This window comes from Panthera tigris, chromosome A1 (genome assembly GCF_018350195.1).
Source record: "Panthera tigris isolate Pti1 chromosome A1, P.tigris_Pti1_mat1.1, whole genome shotgun sequence".
NCBI lineage: Eukaryota > Metazoa > Chordata > Mammalia > Carnivora > Felidae > Panthera > Panthera tigris.
The window spans coordinates 141,494,411-141,509,868 of record NC_056660.1 but is presented as its reverse complement, the minus strand read 5'-3'; the positions used below and the strand labels follow the sequence as shown (position 1 = coordinate 141,509,868).

Sequence of the window (15,458 nt, the reverse complement as noted above, 5' to 3'; positions counted from 1 at the left end):
CTTTTGAAAAACAGCTTTTAGTTTTATCCATTTACTTTTTTCTGTTTTGTATGTCATTGATTTTTTTAAATGATTATTGACTTTTGTATTTATCTTTTATACTTCAGATTTATACATAATTTGGGGTTCCTTTTTAATATTAAAAATTAATTTACCGACAATTATTTTGTCAGTCTTTGAACATGAACATGGTTATGTTTTTCTTGAAGTGGGAAAAAACACAAAAACTGAAATATATGAATGTCCTTTACCTGTATAAAATTCACCTAAGAAAGCTGACTTTTTTCCTCTTGAAAACAAAAATAAACAGGACAGTTCTAACAGTATTGAGCTGCTCGAACATCTAGAGAATGTCAAAATAGCTAATTATTTTTAACATGCTTCCTTTTAAAAACGAAGGGGATAAATCTCTATGTTACTTAGTGGTCATTTAGAAAATGGAAGCATTATTTACATGTAAAAAAAAGTCTAAATAGTTTTATTATTTTGAAATTGGGACCTGAATTTGCAAAAGACATAGTTAAGGTGGGGTTCTTTTTTTAATATCTTGAGTTGGAAATGCAGATCAAAACTTTTGGTTAATATAAAATACTATGTATTTTCTTCTAAACATTGTTTCATTTGCATTTTCAAATTAAATTTTATAGATTTTCATTGTTTAGTTACAAATATTTTTACTTTATGATTTCTTTATTGACTCACGGATTATTTAGAAGCATGTTGTTTAATTTCCTCATTTTGGGGATGGAAGGGTTATCTGAATGATCTTACTATTAATTGCTTTGTAACATTCTTCCATTTTAGACCTAAAGCATATTTAGTTTTTTTTCACTCTTAAAATTTATGAGAACTTGTTTATAGATCATCATAGTTTATTTTGGTGTGCATACCATGTACAGTTGGTGTAGAGAATGTGTATTCTGCTATTGTTGGATAATGTGTGTTGTTAGTGTTTAGATTTTTAAAATTATTTTTACTGACCTGTTGTCTAGTGTTCCACTGATTGCTAGGAGGGGGCTTTTAAATCTCCCAGTCATGATTCTGAAATTGTTCATTTCTCCCTTTAATTTAGTCATTTTCTTGCATAAATTTTAAAGCACTCCCATCACGTCTCACTCTGCGTGTCTTCGTAATGACTTGACCCTTTTACCCTAAAATAGGTCCTTCTTTATCCCTGGTGACACTTTTTGTCTTAAAGTCTATTTGATTTGTTATTCATGTTGCCACTCCAGCCTTCTCATCCTTTGTCCAGTATATGTTTTTTCCAACTATTTGCTTTTAGCCTGTCTCTGTCTTTGAATGTCCTGTGCATCTCTTATTGCCAGAACATAGTTCCATCTTTTCCCCATCCATTTTGTCAAACTGTGGCTTTGAATTGGATTGTTTATTATTTTAACACTTGATGTAATTATTGGTATGTTTGGATTTGAGTGTACTATTATACTATTTATTTTCTATTTGTCTTTTTTGTTTTCTTTTTTCCTTTCTTCCCTTTGGTTTGGAGGAAATCCCATTTAAAATTTTCTTGTTTTTATTTTTAACCTGTTTACCTTTGCACTTTTTTTCAAATTGTTGACTGTATTTATTTTTATTTTTGAAAGTTTATTTATTTATTTTAAGAGACAGAGTGAGGGAGAGAGAGCTTGTGAGGGGCAAAGAGAGAGGAGGGGAGAGGATCCCAAGCAGGGCTCTGCACCTTCAGCCGAGAACCGTGAGATCCTGACCTGAGCCGAAATCAAGAGTTGTACACTTAACCGATTGAGCCACCCAGGCCACCCAGGCGACCCTACTGTATTCATTTATAGCTTTTTGCAGTCAGTCTTATTTAATACTGTATCTCTTCACTTAAAATATAGAAATCTTGCAACCGTATACATCCATATTCCTTCTGTCTTTTGTTTAGCTTTATTTGTGTCAGATTAAAAACGTCGCAAGACAGTGCAATTTTTGCTTTAAATTTTCATGATTTATAAAGAAATTAAGAGAAGAAAACAGATAAAAGTGTTTGTCACTTATTTCCAGCGTTCTCTTTGTATTGTAAAGATCCACATTTCTATCAGTATCATTATCTTCCTGCCTTAAAATCTTGCATTGGCTTTTGCTGTGGTGCAGATCTGCTGCTGCTGAAATCTCTTTTCTGAAAGTGTTTCCATTTTACCTCTGTTCCTAAAGGATCCTTGCACTGGTCATAGAATTCTGGGTTATATGGGTTGTTGTTGTTGTTGTTGTTGTTTTTCCTTTTAGCACTCTAAAGATGCTTTAAAGATCCTCTGATTCGTTATGCAGTATCCGTGTTAACTGGGTAATTGATACCACTTATGTAATTTGTCATTTTTCTCATGATGCTTTCATGTTTTGCTTTTCATCTTTAACTCTGAGTTGTCTTGGTTTGAGCTTCTTTGTGTTCATTTGGCCTGGTGTTTATTGTATGTCTTATATCTGTGAATTACTGCCTTTGATCAAAATTAGGGAAATTTTGGCGATTATTTCTCTTCTTTTTTAGTTTCAGTGTACAATATAATAATTCAACACTTGCATGCATTACCATGTGCTCACCATGACCAATGCATTCCTCAATCCCCATCACCTATTTAATCCATTCCCCCAACCACTTCCTCTGTGGTAACCACCAGTTCTCTATAATTAAGAGTCTGTGTCTTGTCTCTCTCTCTCTTATCTTTTGTTTTGTTTCTTAAATTCCCTATATGAGTGAAATCGTAGAGTATTTGTCTTTCTCTGACTGATTTATTTCACTTAGCATTATACTCTGTAGCTCCACCCATGTCACTGCAAATGGCAAGATTTCATTCTTTTTTTTTTAAAGAGTTCTGAATTTTGTTTCTGACTTGTTTTTCTTTTTAATTTTTTTAAATGTTTATTTGAGAGAGACAGAGTGTGAGCGGGGGAGGGGAGGCAGAGAGAGAGAGAGAGAGAGAGAGAGAGAGAGAGAGAGAATCTGAAGAGGCTCCAGGCTCTGAGCTGTCAGTACAGAGCTGGACACGGGGCTTGAACTCAGAAGCCGTGAGATCGTGACATGAGCCGAAGTCGGGCGTTCAACCAACTGAGCCACCCAGGCACCCCAAGATTTCATTCTTTTTGTTGGCTAAGCCACTGTGTGTGTGTGTGTGTGTGTGTGTGTGTGTGTGTATGCGTACCACATCTTCTTTCTTCATTTGTCAATTGATGGACACTAGGGCTGCTTCCGTATCTTGGCTATTGTAAGTAATGCTGCTATAAACATAAGAGTGGCCATTATTTCTTCATGTAATATTTTGCTCCATTCTCTTCTCTTTCTCGTACTGTTGTAAACAACAACATGTATATTGTTTGAAGTGCGTGAAGCTTTGTTGGTTTTCTTATATCTCTTTGTGTGCTTCCCATTGGATTTTTATTCACCGTTTTTCAGGTTCACTTACTCATTCTTCTGGCATCTCCATTTGATTGTTGAGTACATTCAGTGAACATTTTTTCATTTTAGAATTTCACCTTGGTTCTTTCTTTTTCTTTGCTGAGATATGCTTTATTCTTCTCTAATTGAGAGCACATTTTCTTTTACTTCATTAAGAATATGTGTAATAGCAGGCTCTAAAATTGTCTGCTAGTTCCAATACCTTGTTTATCTCAAACTTACTTTTGGTTGATTTTCTTGTGTGTGTGTGTGTGTGTGTGTGTGTGTGTGCGTGTGTGTGTGTGTGTGTGTGTGTATGTATACATATATATTTTTATATATGCATGTATGTATGTATTCCATTTCTTGAGTTTCTTTTACATTGGGCAATTTTGAGTTCTGTTCTTGCCATTACATTATCATGGAGATTCTGTATTCTTTTATTTTTACATCACAGGTGGTATTTTGAAGGTGCTTACCTTGACAATTTCGAATTGTAAATTCTATTTCTTAAGCAGCAGCTTCAGTCAGTCTCATGTCATATTTTTTGTCTTCTTCTGAACTACTTTGAGTCTATTCTCTGCTTGCATGGTTCAGGAGTTAGTCAGAGATGTGGGTAGAGACTATTTGAGGAGCCCACCTCCAGCCCTTTCCCTTCTGGGATTCCCCTACTTTCTTCAGTGGCCATGATTTTTGTAGGTTCAATATTTTGGCACCTTTGGCCAGAGACAGTGGTTTGTCCATCAGTGCCTCCACTTGCACTTCATCCAGTATTCGCTTGGCCTCATCAGAAAGCCAAGGGAATGGGGAATTTACTCTCTCTCTTGTCACCTTTGAGTATATACTCCTAACCACACTCTGCTGCTGTTTCACCACCAGGGGCCACAGTGCTTTTGTAATATGTCCTTTTTTTTTTTTTTTTTTTTAAGTTTTCTGTGGGAGATTATTCTGGTACAATTTTATTCCAAAATTACCAGTTTACTTATCTGTTAAAGAGTTTTAAAAATGAGCTGTCTCAAAGGAGATCCTATGAAGCCAAGAGGCAAAATGTCATCCTACGTATTCTTTGTGCAAAGTTACCGAGAGGAGTGCAAGAAGCAGCACCCAGTTGCTGCAGGCAGCTTCTCAGAGTTTTCCAAGAAGTGCTCAGAGAGATGGTAGGCCATGTCTGCTAAAGAGAAAGGAAAGTTTGAAGACATGGCAAAGGCAGAAACGTCCCGTTATGGAAGAGAAATGAAAACTGATATCCCTCCTAAAAGAAGTTCAAGGATGCCGGTGCACCCAAGAGGCCTCCTTCGGCCTTTTTCTTGTTTTGTTCTGATAATCGCCCAGAAATCAAAGGAGAACATTGCAAACATCCCAGCCTGTCCATTGGTGATGTTGCAGGGAAACTGGGAGAGATGTGGACTAACACTGCTGCAGATGACAAGAAGGCTGCTAATAAGCTGATGAAAAAATATGAAAAGGATATTGCTGCATACTGAGTTAAAGGAAAGCCTGAGAAAGCAAAAACAAGAGTCGTCAAGGCTAAGAAAAACAAGGAAGAGAAGGAAGATGAGGAAGATGAAGAGGATGAGGAAGAGGAGGGAGATGAAGAAGATGGTGAAGATGAATATGTTGGTTCTAGCGCAGTTTTTTTTTTTTTTTTTTTGTCTGTAAAGCATTTAAACCCCTTTATACAACTCACTCCTTTTAAAGAAAAAAACTGAAATGTAAGGCTGTGTAAGATTTGCTTTTAAACTGTACAGTGTCGGGGCGCCTGGGTGGCTCAGTCGGTTAAGCGTCCGACTTCAGCTCAGGTCACGATCTCGCGATCCGATAGTTCGAGCCCCGCGTCGGGCTCTGGGCTGATGGCTCAGAGCCTGGAGCCTGCTTCCGATTCTGTGTCTCCCTCACTCTCTGCCCCTCCCCCGTTCATGCTCTGTCTCTCTCTGTCTCAAAAATAAACAAACGTTAAAAAAAAAAATTAAAAAAAAAACTGTACAGTGTCGTTTTTTGTATAGTGAACACACTACCGAATGTGTCTTTAGATAGTCCTGTCCTGGTGGTGTTTTCAGTAGCCACCAGCCTTATATGGTACAGTATAGGGGTTGTAAATTGGTGTGGACATTTAAAGCAGGCCCTTGTTAGTGCACAGCATAAATTAATTTTATACGGGGATAGTTGTTTTTCATCTTCATTTGTCTGTGATGCAGCTTATACGAAATAATTGTTTTGTTAACTGAATACCACCCTGTAATTGCAAAAAAAAAAAAGTTGCAGCTATTTTGTTGACATTCTGAATGCTCCTAAGTAAATACAAATTTTTTTAATTAAAAATAAAAAATAAAAATGAGCTGCCTCTCCTCCCCCAAAGTCTTTCATGTGTTCTCTCATATTTACCATTTATGGCCCTCTTCATTACTTTGTATAGGCCCAAATATCCTATTTGGTATTGTTTTCCTTATGACTAGAGGACTTTCTTTAACATCTCTTTCGTTTTGCTGGTAATGAATTCTTTCCGCTTTTGTTTTAAAAAGTCTTTATTTTGCTTACAATTTGAAAATATTTTTGCCTAGCAAAATTTACAGTTCTAGGTTTACAGTCTTTTTTGTTCAGTATTTAAAAAGTATTTCAGGGTGCTTGGGTGGCTCAGTCAGTTATGGTGTCCGACTTTAGCTCAGTTCATGATCTCACGGTTTGTGGTTCGAGCCCTGCATCAGGCTCTGTGCTGACAGCTCGGAGCCTGGAGCCTGCTTTGGATTCTCTCTCTCTCTCTGACTCTCTCTCTGTCTCTGTCTCTGTCTCTGTCTCTCTCTCTCTCTCTGTTTCTCTCTATGTTCCTCCCCTGTTTGCTCTCTGTCTCTCTCAAAAATAAATAAACATTAAAAAAATATTTCATTGTTTTCTGTCCTGCAAGTTTACTGTCATTGTTAATCTCTGTTTCATTGTGTACAATGTGTCTTTCTTATCTCTTCTTGGTTTTGAGATTTTCTCTCTAGCACTGGTTTTCAATTTTATTGTGATATGCCTTGACGTATTTTTTTTCATGTTTATTCTGCTTCAGGTTTGTTGAGCATCTTATATTTGTGGGCTTATAGTTTTCTTAAAATTTCAGCCATTAGTTTATCACAAATATATTTTCTCTCTTCTCTCTCCTTTTGGCATTTCTGGTACACATACAGACTAATTGATGTTGTCCTACTGGTCACTGATAATATCGTCAGTTTTTTCCCAGTCTTTTCTCTCTGTGCTTCATTTTGATAGTTTTTATTGCTGTATACTTAACTGACCTTACCTTTTGTTGTGTCTAACTTGTTCATCTCTTCCAGTGTATTTATCAAATCAGCTGTCACATTTTTCATCTCTAGATGTTTCATTGGATCACTGTTATATCTTGTGATTCTCTCCTCAGCATAGTCATATTTTTGTCTGTCTTCTTGGGCATATGGAGCATATTTATAATAGTTACTGTAAAGCCCTTCTCCTTTTTTTTTTTTTTTTTTTAAGATTTTACTTTTAAGTAAACTCTCCACCCAATATGGGGCTCAAGGTTATGATCCCAAGATCAAGAGTCACATGCTCTACTGACTGAGCCAGCCAGGCACCTCTCTGCTACTTCTATCCTTTCTATCACTTGAGTCTTTTTCTTTCTTTCTTTTTCTTTTTTTTTTTAACATTTATTTATTTTTGAGACAGAGAGAGACAGAGCATGAACGGGGGAGGGTCAGCGAGAGAGGGAGACACAGAATCTGAAACAGGCTCCAGGCTCTGAGCTGTCAGCCCAGAGCCCGACGTGGGGCTCGAACTCACGGACCGCGAGATCGTGACCTGAGCCAAAGTCGGCCGCTTAACCGACTGAGCCACCCAGGCTCCCCTTGAGTCTTTTTCTATAGATTGATTTTTCTCATGGTTATGATTCATATTTTCCTAATTTTTTAATTAACTGGATGCTAAACATTATGAAATTTATGTGGCTGGTTGGTGGATTTTGTTGTATTCCTTTTAATTGTGTTGGCTTTTTTTTGTTTGTGGCACACAGTTATGTGGAATTATTTGATTCTTTCAAAGCATACATTTAAGCTTTATTAGGGAGCTCAGAAATATTTTTAGTTAAATTAATTTAATCCCACTCCTAAAGTGATGCCTTCTTGGGATTCTACTCAGCAGTCCATGTATTTATGAGACATTTTCTCTGGCTGGTAGGAGCATGAACTATTCCTAGTTCTTTGTGATCTTTAAGATATCTTATGCGTACTTTTTTCTTGTGTTTGTTTTTGGTGTTGATTGATTGATTGATTGATTGCTCTGGCCTCAGGTAGTTTTATGTCACTCTTTCTTGTGCATGTCAGGGCTTCGTTTAAGACTTGATGGTGGTCCTCTGTAGTGTGTGTGTGCTCTCTCCCTCTCACTGTCTCTGTGAAGTTTCCTCCTGTTTGTTTTTTTGCTCTGCAAATTTGAGCAACCTTGGCCTCTGAACTTTTGTCTCTTGTCTCCTCAGCACAGTGAATCTTCTGAATTCTGTTTGAGTTGCCCCCCTGTGCTGGTAGACTTATGCTTAGTGATAGTACTCAGCTTGACTTTTCCCTCTCTCTGGGTTCACAGTTCTGTACTGCTTGTTGTCCAACATAGGAAACTATTGTTACATTTCCTGCCCCTGATATTCTATTTGGTTAAGGCAGGAGGGTAAATCAGATCTCTCAGTTATTATTAAATTACAGCTTAATCAAAATCTGTAACTGTTTCTAAAGCCTTAAAAATACATGGAATGTTATTGATCAATGAAACATTAGGTTCAGCTTTCCCTACTTTCTGTGTGGAATTTTCAACTTATAAGTGGTGACATACTTGAAAATTTTCGTCATCTTTTCCAGTCTCTGTATCAGACTTCTATCAGTCTCTGTATCTTCTAGTGCTTTACGGCCAGAATGTACTGAGTGAGCTATGTACCATTAGCAACTTTATAGTCAGTGCTTAAGTATTTTTAGTTGTAAAAACGAGGCATTTTTTTTTTTAAAGGAAACAATTGCTTAGGTACAGGAAAGAATAAGAGTGAATAAAATAATCATGATGAGAATGATGAATTTTTTAAGTAGAGCAATAGGAGTAGCTAGGTCACACTTCATTTGTATATAATACAAATACAAGATTGATGTGAAGTGGACTCTTAGATATTATTTTAACACTATGACAATGAATTGGTGTTACTATGTCTCTAATATAAAGTATACTAGTAGTTTAAATAGTTTTTTCTCGTATAAGGTAAGTTAGTTTAAATAATCTTGCATTTACATATTCAAGATCTGGAAAAATAAAGCGAAGTATATTTTATACATTTCTAGAGTACACATTTACATATATAAAAATAATTATTTTTCCTTCACCATTTTAACATTATTAGAAAATATTATAGGGTTTTAAACATATATACTTCAAACCCATTTTTAGAAACTTATTCAAGAATACATAAATTTTTATTAGATAATAAATACATTGTATATTTGGAATAGGTGAATTTTGCTACCAAAATGATTAGCCATCATAAAATCAATTTGACTGACTCGGGTAAATTAAAATCAAAACACTTAATTTAATATTGGACTTAAATTAACTTGATAAACCATTCTTTCTAAGATTCCAATTAATAGGAGAAATGTAGGCTATATGTATGTAATCTAGTATTTGCAAATTTGACTTGTCATTAATTTAATAGATATTTATTAAACAATATTTGTATGCTTGTTACTATATAATTCTGAATTGATAATATCCAGAGTTAAACTCTCTTTGATATATTATGGTCATGCTATCTGAGCTTCTAATTTGATGTAGTTTTATGGCTTCTGATGTAAGTGCAGGTATCTGAAAAAAATTGAGATTTGACTTAGAAAAATTGTGAGATATAGGTAGAGCTGTTATCTTAGTGTTTTAGGACTAGAGTCTCTAGAGAAATGCTAGAGAAAGCATTAAAAGATGCTTTCTGTGCGAGGTTGTTAGTACCTTACATATATCAACTCATTTTATCGTCACAAATAACTCTGTGAGGTTGATTCTGTCATTTCCCATATTTTATATATGAGGACAAGGTAACAGAGAGGTTAAATTATCAGATCAAGGTCATATTTCACAGTCAGAATCCAAAGCCAGGTGGCTTGGCTTCAGAACCCATCTTAGACCATTCCCCTTTTTAGAGCCATCCTTCCTGCTTGATGCTTTCTTCCTCCTCCTCTCCCTTAGTGACTTTGGCCCCTTATCAACATCTGGTATTAGCTATCCTTTGGGAGGTATCTGGCATCGATATAACTATTCTTGTGACTTAGAGATGGGTAGAAATAAGGAAGTCCTTAGAAATTGGTAGTAAATTAACTAGTTCCCCCTGGACTTCTAGTCTTCTTGTAAACAGAAAATTCTGTGTTATTTATTGTTTATCCAAAACTGTTTGTACTGTTCAGGTAGTTATAATAGTAGAACTTTCCTGTTTGTTCATCTCTTCCCTTTACACTCAGATTCTCATATACTGCGTAATGTTCTGCAACAAAAATGTCCCTATAAACATAATTATTGATGTATTTGTTTGGGTTTCTTTTGTTCTTGAATTACGTTGTTTTTTGAAACATGCTTAATCCTCTAATATGAGAAAACTGACATAAGCTTCTTAAAATTTATGTTTAGAGAATTGACTGATGTTTCATTGCTATCAAGTGCAAAATTTCATTTTATAAGTACATGCTGCCTTAGACACACAGTTAAGCTGTACGTCATCTTCCATTTGATGTCAAATGATACCAAAAGTTACCTAGTAAGCAATCAGTGGTTATAGTACAAAAATAATCAAAGGTTTAGTCAATAACTCATGAAGTTTGATGTACTAGTATTGATAAACTAATTAAACAGATCTGCCTGTGTTCTGCCAGCCTACTGGGGCTCTGCTATGATTAGCTTTACAGCAAGGAGTGTTGTAACATTGAATGGAGGTAACTGATCAGAGAATGGTGTAGTCACGGAGCTTTAAGTACTCCCATTTCTGGTCACAGAATGGTTTCAGGGAAACTAGGCTTTCTCTGCACACCTGCAGCCAGTCAGTGCACAGGCCTCTTGTGGTCAATATTGATTGATTCTTATAACAGAACTAGAACAAATTTGGTGTTTTGCAACCTTCTGTGATTTAATATTGTTATGCTTTTTGCTATAACAGGCACAAAAGTCCATCTCCAATAGTCAGTAATTACAGCAATGCCTGCTAGCTCAGCTGTGGTTCTGAATGTTTCAGTGTTGCCAATATAAACCCCTGGATATATTCTGGAGTTCATAATTCAGCTTTAAAAGTTGGCTGTGCAGTTACTTCGTAAATAAAGGTGTTGCTGAGAAATAAATCACAGGAAGATGAGGGGATGGGTGGACTCTAACCTATTTCTTCCAAAACTTTCCAGAGAACTGGAGACTGGGTCTGAATATAATTAATTATGAAGAAAGAACATTTTAAATGATAAATTTTTAAAAATCCCACAAGTTAGGGGTGCCTGGGTGGCTTAGTCGGTTGAATGTCTGACTCTTGATTTTGGCTCAGGTCATGGTCCCAGGGTCATGGGATTGAGTCCCGTGTCGGGCTCTCTGGTGGGCGTGGAACCTGCTTGAGATTCTATCTCTTTCTCTTTCTCTCTCTTTCTCTTTCTCTCTCTCTCTCTCACCTTTTCTCCCCTTCCCCGTCTGCCCCTCTCTCCCGCTTATGCTCTTGTGCTCTCTTTCAAAGCAAAACAATAATTTACAAGTTAAAGACTTTTGGAGACAATCTTCTTAATATGCATCATTTCCTCACAGTATGTTGGTGTTTTATCTAGGAATCTATTTGGTGAATTATAACCATTGGTGGAAGTTAGATTCCTGATGTAGCAATCTAATGAGAACAGCCTTAAATTTTTTCAGTATACCACTGGGCTGTGATGTTTCATTCAGCTAATTATTGAGCTCTTACTACATGCCAGCCATTATGATACGTTCTGCGAATATACAGGTGAATAGGAATGGTTCCTGCATTAAGTAGCCCCATGTTCATCCTAAGATGGATTTGGGAAGTATCTTACATGTGTCTGTGTGTTGATTTGGTATATTGAAAATGCTACAAATCAGTCAACTAGGAAGTGTTTATTGCTTTTTGGCATTGTTGTAATCTTAGGAACTTAATAAATACCTGGTTGCAAAGAAAGGAATTTTGGGGCAGATTATGGACTGCATTGGGCACTGAGTTTTAATTTTTTAAGGGTTTTAGTTTTGTTTTTAGGACTTTGTCGATCCATTCACCACTGAAGAGTATTAGGAGATAATTTTTTTGTTACTTTCATCTATAACCCTGTCTATATAGTATAGAAAAATGGATCGGTATCAACTTAAAATGGTGTGTTTAGCACCATTTCTTTTTAAAAGAGAAAAACCCCACCAGGATATTTACTCAGATATGGCTTAATGTAGTCAGTGTACCTTTAGAAAATGTATATTTTTATTTTTAAGATTTAGTTGTGTCAGTGGAAGCACCTTACATGGAACGTAGCCTTAACTTGTTTGTTCTACTTAAACTTCATTTGTAGTTTGGGGTTCTACACTGAAAGAAATATAGACAAATTGGAGTGAGTTCAGAAGAAAGCAAACAGGATAGTGAAGGAACTCAAAACTACGCTGTGTTGGGGTGCCTGGCTGGCTTAGTTGGTAGAGCACACGACTCTTGATCTTGGGGTTGTAAGTGCAAGCCCCACGTTGGGCCTGGCGCTTACTTAAAACAAAACTATGTTGTGTCAAAGGAAAGTGGAGTATGAAGGAAGTAGTTGTCTTTAAAGAAGTTCATATTGGTTAGTATGACATAAAATATGGCCTGGTGTAGCACTCTTTTTCCTTTCTAGCATCAATTCCAGCAATTTCCAGTTACTTCCCCTCATTTCCTGTGCTCTTTGAACATTCCATAAACTTTTAGGTCTGTACTCTGCTGATGCATAAAAAAACTACTCAGGCAGTGGTATCTGAAGATATTTCAGAAGGAAGATTTTAGTGTATGAGCTATGTCAGAAGGAAGCAGTTGATGAATTTCGACTCACATTTTAATTTTTATTTAATTTTTCTGTTCATCATAATGCTGTTTTAGACTTAACTGATTAAATTGCCATTTAGAACAGTTGTCAGATACTCCCAGTCTTATGGAGTTTTTATCACATTAAATTAGTATTGTCATACCTTATTCTTACTGAGCTGAAAATATCATGTAATATATATTGGAATGTGAATGTGAATATTACCATACAATCAGAGTTGCGGCTCCAACACCTTTTCATGAGGAGACATAAGTTCATATATATACCATGTAGCTGGAGGATAGAATCCAAGTTCTTTCTAGTATTTTTATCCTTCATTTTGAAAATACTTTTATAATTCAGTTATATTTTAATATAACATTTAAAGAATGTTCTTTTTCTTTTTTAAGTTTATTTTTCTTTATTTTGAGAGAGAGAGAGAGAGTGAGCCAGTGAGGGACAGACAGAGAAGGAGACAGAATCTCAAGCAGGCTTTGTGAGGTCAGCGCAGAACCCAACACGGGGCTCGATTCCATGAACTCTGAGATCATGACCTGAGCCAAAATCAAGAGTCAGACACTCAACCAACTGAGCCACCCAGGCGCCCCTTAATATTCTTGTCTGAGTTTTGCTCAGGGATTTTTTTTATTCCCTTTGAGAGAAAGTGTTACCCGACAGAGAACTGGTTCTGAACTCAGGTTCAGCTGCTCACTGCTTGAAAATCAGTAGAAGGACAAGTGATGGTGGGAAAGGAAATGTCACTTTATTCAGGAAGCCAGCAGCCTGGGAAGATGGTGGACTCATGCCCCAGAGACCATCTTTCCTGTCCAGGCAAAGCCAGAAGTTTTCAAAGGGGAAGGTTTTAAGTGGGGCTTTGGGGGTTGGGGGTAGGCTGTCTGCAGGAGGAGGCGGTGCCTGGGGGAATGGCATATGTCGACAGGACCCCGAACAGACCCGCTGACATCAAATATGGTCAGGACTTCTCTTTTGGGAAAGCCTGGTCCTTCTCTCCTTAAGGCTGGTGGTCTGCAGATCTCGAGAAGAGTAGGTTAGTTCGTCTCAGGACCAAAGGGACTTAGGTCAGCAAGCAAGGAGTATATAAGCTTGAAGTAAGTTAACCCTCAAGACTTTTTGGAATGTTGTTACAGAACAACGTGTTGCTGTTATAGATTGGATTATCAAAATGCTTATTTCACAAGTTTTTTCTGTTGCCATTCCTCATGCTACAGTATATTATCTTTATATCACAATATAAGCTATGACCAGGTTCAGTTATTTTATTTCACAAAAATTGAGAATGGATTTGGTATACAAAATAATGAATTTTTAATTTTCAGTCTGGCTAGGATTACGTGATTTTTTTCTTTTCTTTTTTTTTTTTAACAGATCAAGAAGTTAGTGTATGTTTACCTGGTCCGGTATGCTGAAGAACAGCAGGATCTGGCACTCTTGTCCATAAGTACTTTTCAGCGAGCTCTGAAGGTAAATAGTAGAGTGAGCCAGCAAATAGCTACAAGATTTGTGCAAAGCTGAAGGTGTGTTATTTAAAGAAGTGGACCAGTAATCTACTAAATGGCGCAGTATGCTTTGAAAGACTTGAAAGGCCTCTCACATTGCCTATTCAGTGTCCTCAGAAAATAATATGTATATAACCAACTAGATCTTTCTCTCTGTTTCATTTTCTACATGTTCCTTTATGTTCTTTGTAATCCTTATCATGCACCCAAGAACTCTTCATCACTATACCTAATTGTTGAAAGTGTGCAATGAGGGGATGTGACTTTTTTTTAAGTTTATTTATTTTTGAGACAGAGAGAGACAGAGCATGAATGGGGGAGGGTCAGCGAGAGAGGGAGACACAGAATCTGAAGCAGGCTCCAGGCTCTGAGCCATCATCCCAGAGCCCGACGCGGGGCTCGAACTCACGGACCGTGAGATCGTGACCTGAGCTGAAGTTGGATACTTAACCGACTGAGCCACCCAGGCGCCCCGGGATGTGACTTTTTTTTTTTTTTTTTCAGTATATGAAATTTATTGTCAAATTGGTTTCCATACAACACCCAGTGGTCATCCCAAAAGGTGCCCTCCTCAATACCCATCACCCACCCTCCCCTCCCTCCCAGCCCCCATCAACCCTCAGTGGGGATGTGACTTTTTAAAGAGAAAATTTATAGCCTGCAGCGTTGTGTCATTGTGAAACTCTAAAAACCCAACATGTTTAGTAATGAATGATCAACTAGAATTATAACCATTACTTTTCTTGTTCAAAGAAATAAACATTTAGTTAACTCTTTTTCCTTATCCAGTGTTCGTATACTGGTTCTTTAAATAGTTTGTGTGTGTGTGTGTGTGTGTGTGTGTGTGTGTGTGTGTGTGTTGTTACGTTGAATCCTGTAAGCACCTGTTAGCTGTGTCATAGAGATATCTTTGAAATATTAAACTTGAGATTTTGATGCATATTTTTGCACTCTTTCTAGGACCCAAATCAACTAATCCGTGCAAGTGCTTTGAGAGTTCTGTCAAGTATTAGAGTACCAATTATTGTACCTATTATGATGCTTGCTATTAAGGAGGCTTCTGCTGATTTATCACCATATGTTAGGAAGAATGCAGCCCATGCAATACAGAAATTGTACAGGTAGGTACTTTGTTAATAATACCAAAAATGTTATATGGAATATTATAGCCCATGGAGGCTTATTTTATTAGCCTTATAATTAGTCTGTCCTTATACTAAGCAAAACCCAGTGACTGTTTTTCTCCTCACATTCTTTAGACATCTTTAATTTTATTTGGGTTATAGAGACCCTATCCTGGTTTTTACTTGTGACCCTGTTAGGACCTGTGATAATGTATAGATTTTATAACTTAAAACTGAATGGAATTTTAATTGTCATTTATGTAGTGTGTCTGTCATGTACACATACACATAAATTATGAGAAACTTAAGATTTTTTTCTGTTCATTATAGGGTAGAATCTTATGTGTATTATCTTTTCAGCTTACTTTGTTCTCCTTTCTTCCACCTTTTCCAT

General features: G+C 36.7%; 1 protein-coding gene and 1 pseudogene across 10 annotated transcripts in view; both read left to right on the top strand.

Moving 5' to 3' along the window:
• AP3B1 (adaptor related protein complex 3 subunit beta 1) overlaps window positions 1-15,458 on the top strand; it is a 259,225-nt gene that overhangs the window by 55,405 nt on the left and 188,362 nt on the right. For 9 of the 10 annotated variants that reach the window (XM_042988960.1, XM_007079816.3, XM_042988982.1 and 6 more), the window contains 2 exons: window positions 13,810-13,905; window positions 14,901-15,061. In XM_042988960.1, coding sequence (XP_042844894.1) covers window positions 13,810-13,905; window positions 14,901-15,061 — 257 coding nt within the window. Of the gene's footprint in view, window positions 1-13,353; window positions 13,533-13,809; window positions 13,906-14,900; window positions 15,062-15,458 lie in introns of those variants that run through there. The other variant, XM_042989011.1, reaches the window with a different exon arrangement.
• LOC102956268 lies at window positions 4,394-4,948 on the top strand (annotated as a pseudogene).